This window comes from Cavia porcellus, unplaced genomic scaffold (genome assembly GCF_034190915.1).
Source record: "Cavia porcellus strain 051 isolate PalLab524CR breed Dunkin Hartley unplaced genomic scaffold, mCavPor4.1 scaffold_5, whole genome shotgun sequence".
Lineage (NCBI taxonomy): Eukaryota > Metazoa > Chordata > Mammalia > Rodentia > Caviidae > Cavia > Cavia porcellus.
The window spans coordinates 20044332-20061029 of record NW_026947488.1 but is presented as its reverse complement, the minus strand read 5'-3'; the positions used below and the strand labels follow the sequence as shown (position 1 = coordinate 20061029).

The window sequence follows — 16698 nt, the reverse complement described above, 5'->3', positions numbered from 1 at the left end:
GATAGATATGTAAGTTCTTTTCCATTTTTGCTATCATAGTGGAAACAGTATTAGAAGTCTCATACACATAATTTTCCCATACCTTTTTGGGTCTATTCATAGGATAAATTCTCAGCAGAGTAAACTGTGTTCTCTGTGGCACTTGCCTACCAGCTGACAACTAACCCACTAGAGTACCAGATAGCACTAAAGTCACTGCTTTCCTGTTAAATACTAGCAGCAGAAGAATCAGGTCTACCTATTGCCTAGGGACAGTTCAAAGAATATTCTTTGGAACCACATCCCTAAGTCACCCTGTATCTGACTGAAGATCCCTAGGAGCAAACAGGAGAGCAGGAGAGCTTCATTGAAAGGCCAAGATTCAGATTCCCCAATTACCAGGTTGTCAAACAACTCTGTAGAAGGAATACCAGCCCGTCAATTAGTCTGTTTACAAAAGACAGAGGCAGATCTTGGTATCTCTCTTGCTTGAGCCACACAGATTGGTGTTTTGGGGTCTATTTCAATATAAAATCCACTAAGGAAAGAGATTAGGGTGAGTTACACAGGTTAAAATTATTATGAGCTCCTTTTCCCTTTAAGAAAGCAAATGCCAAATAGTTGACACTCATATTCTTCTAGGAAAACTATTCCCTCTAGGAGAACCCTCCATGAATCATAGTAAGAATTGCATAAATGAATGAATGCTTTTATTTAATTAAATATCCAAAGTGATCAATATGTAAAGAGTGGGCTACATCTCTCAGAAAAACTTGAGAAGTTGTTCCAGGAAAGGAAGCATTTCCCTTCCACAGGTAATTCTGAATAATATTCTGATTTCAGTTATTATTATATTATTCTTATAAGAAGAGAACCTAAGCAAAAGGAAAAACCCATATACTAAGCCATTCAGAACAGAGCACTATTATCATATGGTGAGTGAAAAACAAAGACTACAGGGACAGAGCAGAGGTTAAGTTATGAGCCAACACTGCCAATGTCACCTCCTGTTAAAAGAGCACCAGGCACACTGCATGTGTTTGCTTCAAAGAAATGAGGCGAATTACCTGCTTTTCTTTCTTCTGTATTTTCATTTTCATCTATTGACAGAAGGTAGTTATTTCTGTAAAACATGAAAAAGAAAAAGATCATGATAAAACCTAAAGCAACGCATTTTAGATTAACCCCAGATTAACCACTGCATATGCAAAAAACAACAGAGGATTACTTTCACAGAATTTTTCCAGAACTCTAAGTGCAGTCACAATCTTAATCAGACCAGACCAGACCAGACCACACCATACCATGGTGAAGGATACAGCTCAGCAGTAGAATTCTTGACTTATATACATGAGGCCCTGGGTCCAATCCCCAGCACTGACAAAAAGAGAAAAAAGCGGGGAGGGGAATCAAAACTAATCACATGAATTTACTGAGAGAACTGAGGAGGAGCTCAGTGTGGTGGCACATGCCTATAATCCCAGCACTCGTATGGTTGAGGCAGGAGGGTCCCCACTGAGTTTGAGGACAGCCTGCACTACATAAGTGAGTTCAAGGCCAGCCTGCACTCCACAGCAAGACCCTGTCTCAAACAAAACAAAACAAAATAAACAACAATAACAACAAACAAATGGGGAAAGAGGTTGACAATAAAGTAAGCCCTTATCCCTTTTGGGAGAAAAACAATAAGTAATGTTTACAATGGACAAATTATTGCAATAAAATAGAAATATAAAAATATAGACAATAAGAGAAATAAGAGGGGTTCAAGTAATTCTCTCAACCAGGAGTTGGTGCTAAGATGGGGAAGGTCACTTACATTCTCATTTTCATAGACAGCTAACTTAGGCAGAAATATTATAGGCAGCCAGACAAGGCTAGGCCCTCCAGGGAGTCACTGCAGAAGATGAGAATACAACACAACTATGGCTGGAGGCACATCTATCAAAGGCCAGGCCTCAAGATAAAGGTGTAATGACCAGTCCTGTACTTTTTGGAGGGATAAGCAATAAACTAAAGATTATACTCACCTGGCCCAATACAATTTAGATAGATATCAGTCTCCCAAGTAGGTGACTGGGACCTCCTGAGCCATCCCTTCCTAAAACAGTCTTTGTTCTTTGCAAGTACACTTGCTATGTAACCCGTTTCCCTATTGGACCAATATTAGGTTAGCAGCTTTACTTGTAATCCTATAGGTTGATAATAGTTTGACCCACACTGTACCCACATTGTGACTTTGACAAAGGGTCTCAATGGCAACCCACTTTCAAGTTCCCTTCTGTCTCTCAGGAGCTATCTCTCTAAAGTTTTCCTATTCTTAGCCTCTGTTGTTCCTTAAAATTCATTCTTCAATTTTGGGGAACATGAATTCAGTGAATCTGACAACTAGGGGGTTGTAGTTACATTCCCCCACCACCCCCGTATCACCATCTCCACTCAAATCATAATGTCTTTCAAGACACTGAAGTGGTAATAAATAATGACTTGTGAAGACTATAAGAGCCCAGCTTTAAGATGCAGTGGAGCAATCTACAAAGGAAACCTAGAACTTGGGATTGTCTAGATCACGAATAACAAGTACTGCCTCAGGTATGAAACTCTCACCTTCCTCATATAAACAATGGAGGTTTCAAAGAATCCTGGCTTCTGATTCCAGGCTTGATGCAGATAGTGCTTCATATTTTCGGTTTACTTTAATTTCCTGGACATCCTACACAGACTCAGAACATTAAACACCCAAGAAAATATCCAGAGACATACAATTATCTTCTGATTAAAGTGATGTTAATTAGCTTGATTTAATCATCCAATACTATATTCATAAATCCTAACATCATTTTGTATCTCATAAATATAAACAAGCATCATTTGTCAATTTACAACAAAATTTTATTTTTATTTTTATTAGTGCATTTGGAGCACATAATGATTACATTCTCTATAGGAAGTCGGTATATGTATGTAACACATCTTAATTATTTTTTAACTCAAAGAGAACTAAAAGTAAGATAATCCTAATTGGAAGTGAAAAGTGAACGATCTGTGATTCTAATCATCCTTGGTATCACAGGATGAATGAATTACAGTTCAATATTTTAATGTCCATCAATTTTTATTTTTTTTGCTCTAAGAGTTTGAAGGCACTTCCTATAAAAGGGGCCATAAAATGTCACGAATCTTCCTAACAATGACCCACAGGGATACTGCAGTTTGCTGAGTGCACAGCAGCCAAGGAGGTCTAAAGTTAGAAAGTGGGCAAGGTGCAAGAGAGCACAGAACTGGTTCAATCAGGAAAGGAAAAGTTCTGCTAGTAAATGATGCTTCTAAGAATCACTGCAAGGCTTAGTGTTAGATGAAGCAATTATTCACCCAGAAAGCTATCAGTGACCGGAAAATGGTAAGTGCTCTGAATTACAATGGGTAGAACTTAAAAGAATATTGTCTCCTAAGCTTCATTACACTGGAGTCAGTTCTGGGTAAGTTATGTTAGTATAAGCTTCTCTCTTTTATTTCTCAACTTAAATTTTCAGACCTAGAAAACTGACATTTTCAGCCATCACAAACTAAGAAAGACTCTGAAATGCAGAGAGTTTGGGAAAAAAATTCTAGCTAATAAAAGAGTATCATCAATAGTAAGACTTATGTGCTCAAATAAAATTCTGCCCAACAAAACTGAATCACTTAAAAATACAGAACAATTACACGGATGCCAAGAAAAATTACTTTTCAATATAAAAAGAGTTGATACAAGTCAGGCATGGTGGCACACACCTGGAACAGCATTTGGGAGACTGTGGCAGGATCACCTGAGTTTGACGCCAGCGTGGGCTACATACTGAGTTCAAGGCCAGCCTGAACTACATAGTGAAACCCTGTCTAAAAAATTAAAATAAATTAATAAATAAACAAAGAGCTGATACACAAAGCAGTGCACACATCAAAAAACACATTTTCTCATTCAGCATCACAAACTGACACATAAATAAGAATCCCACAAAAATGTGGGAAAACAGGTCCTATTTATCACTATTAATGCCACTTTTAATTATTCCAAATTTTCTGAAGATCACTTAGGCATTGTGCCACTAGAACTATAAATAGTTCCAATATTTTTATATGCTAGTTCCAAGGAATCTATCCCCAGGAAATGAGCCAGGAGGAAAAATATACCTGAGTCTTAGAGAAAGCTCAGGGACGAAGTGGGTGGAGTGTGAAAATGCCAATCACAGCAGAGCTTGCTTGGGTCCTGGAGAAGGGACATTACTCCTCACAGCTGTGTTATAGCCAGGAGAAAGCTATAAGAGGCAAGCGATCTCAGGCTAGAAAGACTGGGAAGGAGGTAGGACTGAAGTAAGCACAGCCTGAAGGAAAGGGGGTAGTGAAAGAATCTAAACTATCCCTTTCCCCCTCATTTTACTGAATCCTAAGAGAATGTACATATATGTGAAACCTAAGAGTGAATGACATTACCCCAAGATTACTGCTCCAGGTCACCAAAAGCAGTCATTTACAAATTCAACATATTGGTGTCAAATCTCTTCTAGAACCCTTATAGATAATCACACACCAATATGTTGCTACCCCACAATTACCAGATGTCATCAACATCAATAGGTGTTTAATAAGTATTCATTTAATAAGTATTCATTCAGAGAAGAGTTACTTCTGTGAAGAGCACCACACAATTTATAAATAGTCTCTTAAATTACCTCTACTTTTTAAGCCTTTTTATAGCATACATTTAAAAAAGGAAACTGATCTTTTTGTAAAGCTACATTTTAGTATCAATAAATGAATAGATACAGCTTAAAACTTTTACCTCTGCACAACACTGGAAAAGGTATTAGGACTGTTGCTGTACTGTCAGAAGCCTTTGATTCAATAAGAACAAATCAAACTAATTTCAGGCCCCCATCACTTAATTAAAAGCATACACAATTCTAAAACGTCCAACTATGTGGGCAAGCCAGAAAATTTGTTGCAGTAGTATTTAATTACCTTTCTGAGAAGACATGCTGTTGATAATATAAAACAGAAACAAAATAAGAGTGCCCATTCCTTCCAACAGTCACCTACCCAACAATGCTCCTACTTATTTTAAAAAACAGGGAGACAGATTCCAATAAGAATAATTCAAATATATATATATATATATTTAATATCTCCCTCTAGCTCAAATATTTTGCCCAACAGTGCTTACGCCATTTCCAAGTTCCTCAATGCTATATTATGAACACTAAGAAAACAATAAAACATCATGTTTACACTATTCAATCACCATCCTCAGAAATCATTTAAATTTGCTGTATCTTGAGAACTACCATCTTAAGTATCCCGGCTCCATACAAGGGTCTATTTTGGTACTACTAGAGTGTGTATTTTGGCAAACAAAGCCAAGTGCACACACAGCAGGCCCCTCTCAGTCCTTTACACTCACAAAACATGACAGCAGACATGGCTGATAACAGGATGGAAACCTTTGCTTCCACCCCCTACTACTCAATCATACACTTATAAGATGCAACTTTAAAAGTCAGACACCCTTACTTTTTCCTCAACAACTATGTATTTTTATAATCTATTAATGCCTTCTTTCAACCTTGACGCTAGTTCCTATAAGTGCCACTGTAACAGTAACAGGTATAAAGTGGCAATCCACAATGTCACAGGGTGGAAATTGTAGCAAGGAGCAGAAATAGGACACAAAAAGCAACTCATCTGGGAAAAATTAAACAAGACTGCAGAACTGCTGGGTGTGGTGGTGCACGCTTGTAATCCCAGCACTCAGGAGGCTGTGGCAGAAGGATCATGAATCAGAGGCAAGCGTTGCCTGTACAGTGTGTTCAAGGTAAGTTTGAACTGCACAGTGAGACCCTATCTCAAAAAAAAAAAACAAAAAAAAAACGCAGCACTGTCCTGCGGAATGTCACCTTCTCGAAACATCTGCCCAAGTCTCTTTCTAAGAATTCTGACCACAAAGAATGTCTAGTGGTAAGAAAGTAGTCAGTGTCCTACTTCCTTATCCTAGTAACCTTCATAACTCAAAATGGACAAATTTAACTATGCCTTTCGCTAGGTTTGAAAGAGTCTATTGGAAGTATTTTAATAGCAAGGCGTTGTAGAGCCAAAAAAGAGTCACTCCGGGTTCCAACAATGATTAGACATGTAGAACTTCAAGATGTTACATCCTGACTAGTCAAATGGTGACAACATCTGCCTCACAGAGTCTTAGAATTAAAAGGAATGCCAAGGTCTGAGGTCTATCACACAGTGAACTCCCTGAACTATACATGGTGGCCATTTGTGCTGCTGGTCCTTAAGGTCTTCTCTCCCTCGTGAGGACAAGGTACTCTTACTCCTCAGAACAGCTAACCCTTCTTTCCCCCAGGATTTTGGATCCACCCTCTCCTATCTCCTCAATTCCTCCATTGGTCTTTCCTCGTTTTACTTAGGACTCTCCTGGAATGTTAGCTCAACAGTGATGTCGTCTGTAGCCCCTCTAGGAAACAGCACCTTTACTTCCCTCATGCATCGTTTTACTCTAATTTAGCCCTATGACTGACATCTGTTACTCCCTGGCATTCTGTCTATTGGTATGGGTTTATCAGCTGTATTTGTTACACACACACACACACACACACACACACACACACACGCTGGAATGTTAGCTGTTTTGCTCATACTACATTCCCAGCGCCTGGAATAGCTGAGCCTCTAGCAGATGTTCATTTCCCCTCCTAAAATTATCACTAAACTTCTCCCTTTCCATAATTCTCCTTGCAACAAAGAAACAGGTTTAACTCAAAATAGTAACAACGCTAACAAATTCTCTACATACCTGAAATTTCACTTCCTCTCATACACTTCCCCCAAGCTGTTTTTAGAAATGACTCTAGTTATTCTGACTTCTGTGCAGCATTTTAAAGTACAGACCACTTACTGTTAAAATTCTCAAAGGTCATTCTCTCCAGATTTCCCACCAATTGCAGGCTTCCACGCTCTGCTTCCTTCTAGATTCCTCCTACAATAATGTTTAACCCTAAAATGTCACTTTTCTTGGGATTCAAAGTTCCCCAGATTATGAAAGTTCTCTGAGTTTTGCATTCAACTCCCAATCTTCATCTCTATACACAGCATATCTCCAAATTCAACTTTACCTCCGATTTATTTTTGAGACAGGGTCTCCCTCCGCAGTTCAGGCTGGCCTTGAACTCATTATGTAGCCCAGGCTGGTCTTCAACTCACAGCTATCCTTACTGCCTCGCCTCCCAAGTGCCTGAGAATCATTCTTGATTTTTTTCTTTAATTTCTTTATAATACTTGGAATTCTGTGGGTTCTTCTCAGTCTACACTGATTTATTCCACATACATACATACATACATACATATATTTATGGCATCATTTTTGCCTTAAATAACTTAAATGCCTCTCTACGCTCTATGTTGCCTATACCCTCACCTCACTGCTCTCACTGCTACCAAGAATGCTTTCCTAAAATGCAAACAAAAGCAGATTTTATCTCCTTGGTATGTACTGTGCCTTCAGAAACAAAACAAACAAAAATCTCCTCATAGCACAGGGCTCTACCTGAGCAATCTTGCCTCTTAAGTCCTTGTTAATTGCCCTGACATTATTTTCCACTTTAAATCTAACTATACTAAACACCTGTAGGGCCAGCACCTTCCCTAATGACATGTTCACTGAGGCTGTGTCTGCTCAGAAAACTCCTTTCTCGCCCTGCCTGGTCACTTACCTTCCAAATTTGGCTCTTGTTCTCCAACTTCACTAAACCCCATAAGCATCTTGTGATAAACACTCATCTGCAGTAGCAACACATTTTCATCTCTAACCGTCTGCGTCTGCTCCTGCCTACTGACTGTCCAGGCACTCTCCAGGAAGGAACCCTGCTTCGCAGAACAGACCGCAGCATCTGACACATGGATGAGCACTATGCGGATTTTCTGTGGAATGAGCCAGTGAATAATGGGAATACTATGTTTACAGAATAAGCTTTAAGCTCCCATTTTCATTTCTTTTCCTTTCCCATTTATTTTGTCCAAATCTAATCACATTTCTCAGCATTTGCATTTTTCATTCATATTTTCAAAGTATAGTATGTGCTTAGCTTAAGAATATATAAAGCTTAAAACAAAACAAAAATACTGCCCCCCAACTCTACTCCTCCCTCCTCTCTTAATTCACTCTTCCTATAGGAAATCATTTTAACTTGAACTATTCCTTTTGCTCCTTTCCATCAAGGTAGATCCCATACTTACAATGTCATTAGTGTTTTGTCTTTGTTTTAGGCATTCTATTGGCTTCTTCCTGTAGAACAGGGGTGAGCAAATATTTTTTCATAAAATATAAAAAAATCATAAAAAAAAATCAAGTGACAAGTATCTTGGGCTTTCCAAGCCATTATCAGATAATCTCAAATTCAATCCTAACTTATTCAAAAGTACTACATTCCAAGACCTTCAATGGATGCTTCAAAGTACAGATAGTATTGAACCCCACATATATATGTATATATCTGTGATGAAGTTTAATTTATAAACTAGGCACAATAAGAAATTAACAATAAAAATTAGATAATACACTGTAGTAAGTTATATGAATGTGGTCTCCCTCTCACAATAATTTATTATTACTTTTGTATACTTTATTTTTCCTTTTCACTTAAGGAAGCACTTAAGGTTTGTTTTGTTTGTTTTTCCATATTTGAATTGTCAGCATCATTTGTCTTGTACATTGGGGCAACTATTAAGTAAAATAAGGGTTACTTGAACCCAGCCTGGACAGCAATCTGGAATACACCTGGAAAGCAATCTGATAAGCATGACAGCTATGAAGTGACTGATGGGTGGGTAGTGTACACAGCAAGGACAGAGTAGGAAAAGGGTAATTCATGTCCTGCAGCAGGATGCAGCAGAAAGGCACAAGCTTTTGTTAAGCTACTTAGAATGGCACACAATTGACAATTTGTGAATTATTTCTGAATTTTTCCATTTAATATTTTTCGGCTACAAGTGACTGTGAATAACTTAAACCATGGAGGGTAAAATATTGATGGGGGTTTACTGTTCTCAATCCTGCTGCAAAGCAAAAGAAGCCACAGAGTATGTAAACAAATGGACAGGACTCTGTTTCAAAATAACTATAAAAATAGAAGCCCCCTTTTGATGGAAGAAGAAATGTTATTTTCCCAATAATTATCACTAGCATTTATTAAATCAACAGTTAATTCACAGCTAAGTTATAAACTGTACTGCGCTAAATTTTTTTCTTATATATTTTTTCCCTTAGGATAATTACCTAATTTTAAAATTTGTTTTAAACTTATACCAAAATACTCCACTAAACCTTAAAACTCCTCTCAATCTCAGTTCAAATCTTTCCTATGGTTCATACTATCTGGGCTCTTCTGCAGGACTTCTCCATCATTTTTGCCAACAAACTTAGAAAATACTTTTCCATCCTCCAGGGGACTCACTCCCTTTGTCTCTCTCAAGGAGGGGCTCCCAGGTTTCTGCTCCTTGGATGGCACTCTTCACTTTGGTGGAGCTATCTCTAGGAAATATCTGAATGATGGGTAGTTTACTGAGACCTGCATCTGGGAAAATGCTTCTATTCTACCATGACAGTTTATTGGCTACACTAGTGGGGATGAACCTATCCCACGTTTGTATAACTAAAGCCCTAAAGGGTTCATCATCACTGGGCTACAGCATCACAAGTTGGAGATGTTTTCTCTTTGGAATTTTGAGAGCACTGCCTCCATTGTCCTTGAATTTGAACAATTCTTGCTTTCTGCTTGCTTACATGTGACATCTCTTACCTTTCAAAAACCTTTTAGGGTCAATGATGTGCCTCAGAGCTATTTTCATACATGATGTAGGATAGCTGGTATCCTATATCTCTTAGAATCTCGATCAGAGATCTTTTTGTATTATTGCTTCATAATTCCCTTGCTATTGTTTGTTTTAAGTAGAACTTCTGTTACTATATTGGTATAACTGACCTTCCAGATTTCATCTCTGGTTTTTCTCTCTTTTGCAAATATTCTACTTTATAGGAGATATCCTCAACTTAATCTTTCAATACCAGTTTTCTTATTTTATTTTATGGCTAAAATATTTTTAATATTGAAAATACTTTTTTATGCTCTAATGTTTTATTTTCATAACCTGTTAAACACTTGCCAACTAAACAACAATGGAAGGGCATCTAAATGACAGTCTCTTTTTCTGTTCAAAGACAACCCTATGATCTTATGGAAATATTGCTACACAATAGAATATTCAAACTTGTATAAGGAAAGGCTTCTCTGTTTTAGAATTTCCTATACATACATGAGCTCTGGGTGAGAAATAATTTTCTGGATTGCATACAGCACCAAAATACACTGAATTTTTAAAAATCTATGAATGCTGTGAGATGCCTGAACGTTTTCTCTAGAATGCATGAGAAATTATAAGCAAGTTTGTCTGTGAAAAGTTACCCTGTGTATAATGCAGGACAGACAAAATCTGTATTGTAATCCTTTGATGTTCCTCATTACAGGTCAGAGGTAACATAGTGCCATGGTTTAGACATGAAATGTTCCCCAAAGGCTCCGGTTGGAAAGCTTGGACTCTAATGCAGCAATATTTAGAAGCAGGGCCTTTGGAAATTGATTAGGTTATGAGGATGCTAATCTCACCAATGGGCTAACTGATTTGATGAATTTGTTGCTTAATAGGCTACTGGGAACTGGCAGAAATGCTGAGGGTGGGGGAGCTTAGCTGGAGGAAATGGGGAGGCGGAACACCCTTGAAGGGCCCCTTTTGCTTCAGGGCCCCTTTTCTCTGGCCCTCACCTTTTTTGCTTCTTAGCCATCAGGTAAGCAGAATCCTTCTCCATGATGTTCTTTCTGCCTCACAATAGACCCAGAAAAATGAAGCCATGTGACTATGGACTGGAACCTCTCAAATTGTGAATCTAGACATCTTTTATCCTTTAAATGTATGCAGCCCCCCCATTTTGTTTTGCTTTTGCAATGGGGTCCAAGCTGGCTTTTCATTCAGTAGGTAGCCCACGCAGATCTTGGGCCTGTGCTCATTCTCCTGCCTCGTCCTCGTGAGCGTTGGGATTACAGGTATGGATCACCATGGCTGGCTCTTCACACATTTTTATCATAGCAATGGAAAGCTGACTTAACACATACACTTTACACTCATGACCACGCATCAAAAAGTATTCACCTATGCAAAACTAAGACGTTATAAGGGCAGGGCCCATCTCTATTGATTGCTACTGTATATCTAATATAATACTATCTCGATACTTTAATAATGAACAAATATATTATTATTATTCACATTACATATGTATTTATCAAAACTAGATCAACAGAAAAGGACCGCAGAAGTGTAAAGAAAACATAAAATTTGAACTAAAATTACAAATCCCCCCAAAATATCTTGAAATATCAGCCAAATATTACTAGTGACAAGGCACTAGTGCTGTCATCACTTTCAAACTGAGGAAGTCTTTGTTTTGCTGGCTGTGAAGCATGTACTGACATCACTAACATTAAATTAAGACCCTACTTTTCAAAAGACAAGTGTTCAAAACACTCAGTCTACTGCATGAGAGTAAAAGCTGTATGAGAGTAGCATGCTGGCAATATAAGCCAAAAGGCAAATTGAGAATAGTGATTTTAATCCTTAACTGTAAGAAGACATAAATAGCAGTAGGAGTAATAGTTACCTCCCAGTAAGATTAGTCTTGTTATGGAACCAACTACGGTAGTACATGCCTATAATCTAAGCATTCTGGAGGCTGAGGCACAGAGATCCCCAGGAATTCAAAACCACCCTAAGATACACAGTGAGTTCAAGGCCAGCCTGAACTACATAATGAGACCCTTGTCTCAAAAAAACAAAACACAAAACCTCTTGTTATGGACTAAGCCTAATAGAAAAGCCCACTTTGAAAAATTCTTCAAAGGCCAACTACTGAAATTATAAAGCTTTTACTAACTGAATGAATCTCCTTTAGCTATTTAATTACTACTGACATTTTCCAATATCTTGTGTTGCTATAAATTTTCACTATAATCCGTTGTACCTGAGAAGACAAAAAGGTATAAACTAGGGAAGCTCTCTGTAGTCTAGAAACATTTCAACAATGCTGTATTCACAGAATCAGATCTTCGGTTCCAATGCCAAATGTTTTAATTGCTTCAATTTTAATGAGACAAGTTTTCATAAAACAGGAAGACAAATATCAATTCCAAATCCCAGTTCATCTCTGCAACCAGAGAAAATAATTTCTTCTGTCTACTCTGGTGATAAAAATCAACATGCTTGGAAAGAACCATTCCAGAAGCAAGCAGCCAGGCACCTTGAGCTAGTATCACAGATCACATTATAAAGTAAAACATGACAGTGCTTTTTGTTCTTCTTAGACCCCACCCATTACAAAACTGATAAAAATCAGTAATTTGTGAATGCAGGACTGAAGAAGCCAATCTTTTGACGGCAAATTCACTCAAGGCTCAGAGCCCTAAAAATTCAAGTGATAATCTCATTTGGGAAGACAAAGATTTTTGAAAATGATGTTCTATATTCTGCCTCAGGAGGCCTATTCTGGATTGTAAAACCTCCTAACTCACTACAGTTTAATTTCATCAGTGGTAGAACAGTAATATCTGCAAATTGGGAATGAAGATACTCAGGTCCTGAACACAAGGGTTGTATGATTTGGACAATTTATTCTATCTCCCTGGATCTCAGTTTCTCCAGCTGTATAATAGGCATTAAAAAAGAACAATCAGATAAGAAGCCACTTATACTAAATAACTTAAATATGCTGAGGAACCAAAATGATTTTAAAGATATTTTCTCTTCATGTTTGTCAAAAAAGCATATAAAGATGCAAATGACATCTCAAAATTCTGAAAAGCTATTGGAGGTATTTAAAAAAAAAACATAGAAAGGAACAAACTACTAACACAACATGGATAAACGTCAAATACACTATGTTGAGTGAGAGAATCAAAATGAAAAGACTGCATTGCTGCATGATTTAATTTATCGGACATTCTGGAGACAAAAATTGAAACCCAAGACTAAGGATAGGACAACAGGGTGAAGGACACTCTCAGTACAGTGATGCTATCATCACTGTACACAGAAACAAAAAAAAAGAAGCTTGCTGTTTTTAATCCTTCATCTGAATCTGGTGCTGTTCAAATAACCAGTCAGAAAATGCTCTTTTTAATCCTTCATTTGCATGTATGCCTGATCAATGAAAGGCCACTATTCCTGATCCTTCATTTACATGTAATAGGAAACCAAATGAGGCTCTTGATAGGATAGTTTATACAAGGTTTGAAGCCAAGTGAGTGCTTGATAGGACAACTTTCTCCCTGCCTTATTTACAAGAGAGATAACCCAGGACACAAAAGACTCCTCTTTATTCTTGGGGGCTGCTGTTTCCTTTTCACCAGCCCACTCTTATTCTGAAGAGTATCCATCTTTTCTACCTTCAATAACATTCACTTTCATCGCCTTTTTTGTGTTCTTTGTTTGGGACACCACAACTAAATGGTCAGAAATCCAAACTATTTTTAGGATACTAATACAGACAAAAAAAGAAAAGATTAAACAGCAAAAAAGACAAGCCTGTGGTAAGGACTGTTTCAATCTATAGATAGAATGCATAGGAAGCAATTAAAACACTTGATAAAATTATCATTCAAGAGAACCTTAAGAGCACATTTTAAATAAAATGGATTATCCCTTTAGGTGATGTTACATAAAGGAAACAAAGTATTTTATACAAATAATTCATATAGTAAGAACAATTAATGCCTTGGATGTAACTGTAAGTAATTCTGTTAAAGTTCATTTAAATTCTGAATTGTTAAAAATTGTTTTGGAGCAATGGATGGTAAGAACAAAATCTACCTAACAGCTATCTAAGACAGTGGGGAACCAAAATCCACAGGTTAACAGAATCCTAACTCTGTTACAGGAGCGCTTTTCAGAGATGGCTGGATCTAGAGTATGTGGTGCCAGTATACCAATCCATTAATGGTGCTGAGCGCTGCGCCTGCCCTCGGGTGGGTAGCCTGCATAAAATGTAAGGGACACAAAGAAGGCTAGTGTGTCCTCACCTGCCAACTTACCATGGACTATTTTTCCTCTGTAGTGCCCCTCTGCCATGCCACTCTGCCTTGAAGTCAGCCAAATATGGACTGAAGCCTCTATGAACTGTGGGCCAAATAAACATTTCCTCATTTAACGTGTAAGTGCTGGGTTTTTTGTCTCAAAAGCCAGAAAAGTAACTAAGACACCAACACAGAAATTACTCAGCAGAGATAGGTTCTTACTTCAAAGGATAATAATAAAAGAAAAAGCACACATATGTGGTCAGGCTCAGCACTATTCCTTCTACAGAACAGAAAGGCCAGGGCAAAGTGGCAAGCCAATTTACAATCTGAAAGCCGCTTCTCAAATAAATCTATGGCATTCTTAGCACTAAAAAAAAATCCCTCATATACTATTTCTATGATTCCACTGCATTAAGAGGGCAGACAAATAATGAAAAAACTCAGTATTTTTTAAAAATTGTCTTTTTAAGATACGATTTCACTGTGTGTTTTGGCTGGACTTGAACTCACTTTGTAGCTCAGGCTGGCCTCGAACTCACAATGACATTCCTGCCTCAGCCTCCACAGTGCTGGGATTACAGGCATGTGCCACCACACCCAACAAAAATTTTAAACTTTTTTCTTAAAGAAAAATGGCTACTGTGTTCTCTCCCTCTAGTCTGCTCTCGTCCTGTGTAATGTACTTATTTTCCTACTTTTACTCAGCACAAACTCACTCCGCAGAGTGTGTTTCTTTTCTACTTATAATAAATGTAAAATTTTGCTACTGTTTACACTTATTTTGACCAATTCTTTGTTGAGGACAGAAAGCACTTAGAAATTGCCTCTAAAAGGAGACTCCAGCATCACAAAGCCCAATAATATTTGGCAAAAAGCAAGCCAGGAGTCTAGAAATTCAGGTAATTTAGAACATATATCTGAGGATCTGTGCAGAACAAAGGGATAGCCAGTAAAAGTCAAGCTGCTGTGACAATGCCAGAGTAGAGCCACCCTTGTTTCTTAGGTGACTAAAGGAGTCCCCAATAGGGAGGGAGCTCCACCCTAATCTTAGGGGCCCCTCTTCTTCTTTTTTTTTTTTGGTCTTTTTCGTTTTTATTGGTACCAGGGATCGAACTCACGACTGCCTGCTTGCAAGGCAGGAGCTTATGCCGCTGAGCTAAATCCCCAGCCCCAGGCTCCACACTTCTAAGGAGTCAGTGAACCAATACACTGTGAGAGAGACCCTGCAGATCCCAGCCACTCTGCCATTAGGCTGAATCCTTAAAACCTGGGAACAATTTGATCCTAAAGGAATCACAGTGGCCCACAGGTATGAAGAGTTGTAAGAAAAAATAAAAATGAAGAGGCACCAGTGCTGCTCACTTCACCAGAGATGTCTGACCGTAAGTACAACTGAGTCTCATGGGGATGCTTTGGGTACTCAACGGCTTTGCGTCATTCTATTGGGGACACCTTCTGAAGGACCCCAGGCCTATTCTTTGCTCTCTCTGTCTCTCCATAGGCCCACACAGATAGCTAGTTGGAAGCACAAGGGCTTTACCCTTGTCTTTACTATTGTAATACTATTTGGGTCCAGTAACTAAGAAATGGTGAGAGATGAGTATAGAATGGTAGTCTAAATGCTTTTTTTTTTTTTTTTTAAGGAAACAAACAAAAAAAAAATACATGGAGATAAAAAAGGGTAGAAATAATACAAAATTACAGAAAAACAAACGGTAAGAAATCGCTGGTTGATAAGTTACATATTGTCATCTTAGAAATAGCTGTTCAGGTTACAAAATTAAAGTATTTAGAATGACATTCAAAAAGTGACACTACAAACAGTTCTGCTCAATGATCGAACAAAAACTGAGTAATATGGTTATCAGTTCTACACACTTGTTTTACATCTTAAAGAGGGTAAGATTAAACATATCAAAACAGAACAAAACAGTTAAAAAAACAATTTAAAGAAATATAGATTTCAAAGCAAGTCCACTGGAGATCTTCACTGTCTAACTGTCTCTAGTTTCTTACAAATAGTTGTCCCCATCTTCACCCACTTTATATACTTATTGCATATTATAGAACTAATCAAATCATTACAGGATGACGAAGGCTTTTTAGGTCTTCAAGATCCAACATTAGGGAAGACAATAATAACTACTGTCACATCTCTCATTCTCTTCGTGGTAGCCGTCCCCATCTCTACATATGCTGAAATTGAACTCAAAAGACCAGACCAGTGTCATTCTAATTAGCAAACAATAGTATTGCTAGAATTTATATCATAATGCTACAAAATTAGCATTGGGTTTCTTCATCTCTTCTTCAGAGTATCTGTTCATTACATCTTGCATTATATAATCTGTTCCCGTAAATAATTTTTTTAAAAAAAAAACTCATGTGTGAATTTCTACATATATATCCATCCTCTCTGTATTATAGGGAAAACCAAGTCGTAACAAGAGAGCAAAACAAATTCCTAGAAAAACATGCAATGGATAAGACATATAAGACCACAATATAGGTGATCTTCCGTAGTTACTATATTTTCTCTGGTTATTTTCAATAG

At 37.7% G+C, this 16698-nt stretch overlaps 1 protein-coding gene across 5 annotated transcripts in view; it reads right to left on the bottom strand.

Annotated features, from left to right (window-relative positions):
- Positions 1-16698, bottom strand: part of Chd6 (chromodomain helicase DNA binding protein 6) — a 219773-nt gene that overhangs the window by 153221 nt on the left and 49854 nt on the right. For 4 of the 5 annotated variants that reach the window (XM_003467660.5, XM_013150333.3, XM_013150332.3 and 1 more), the window contains exon 2: positions 1047-1102. In XM_003467660.5, the coding sequence (XP_003467708.2) occupies positions 1047-1079 (33 nt within the window). In that variant the 5' untranslated portion in view covers positions 1080-1102. Of the gene's footprint in view, positions 1-1046; positions 1103-2586; positions 2695-16698 lie in introns of those variants that run through there. The other variant, XM_063248336.1, reaches the window with a different exon arrangement.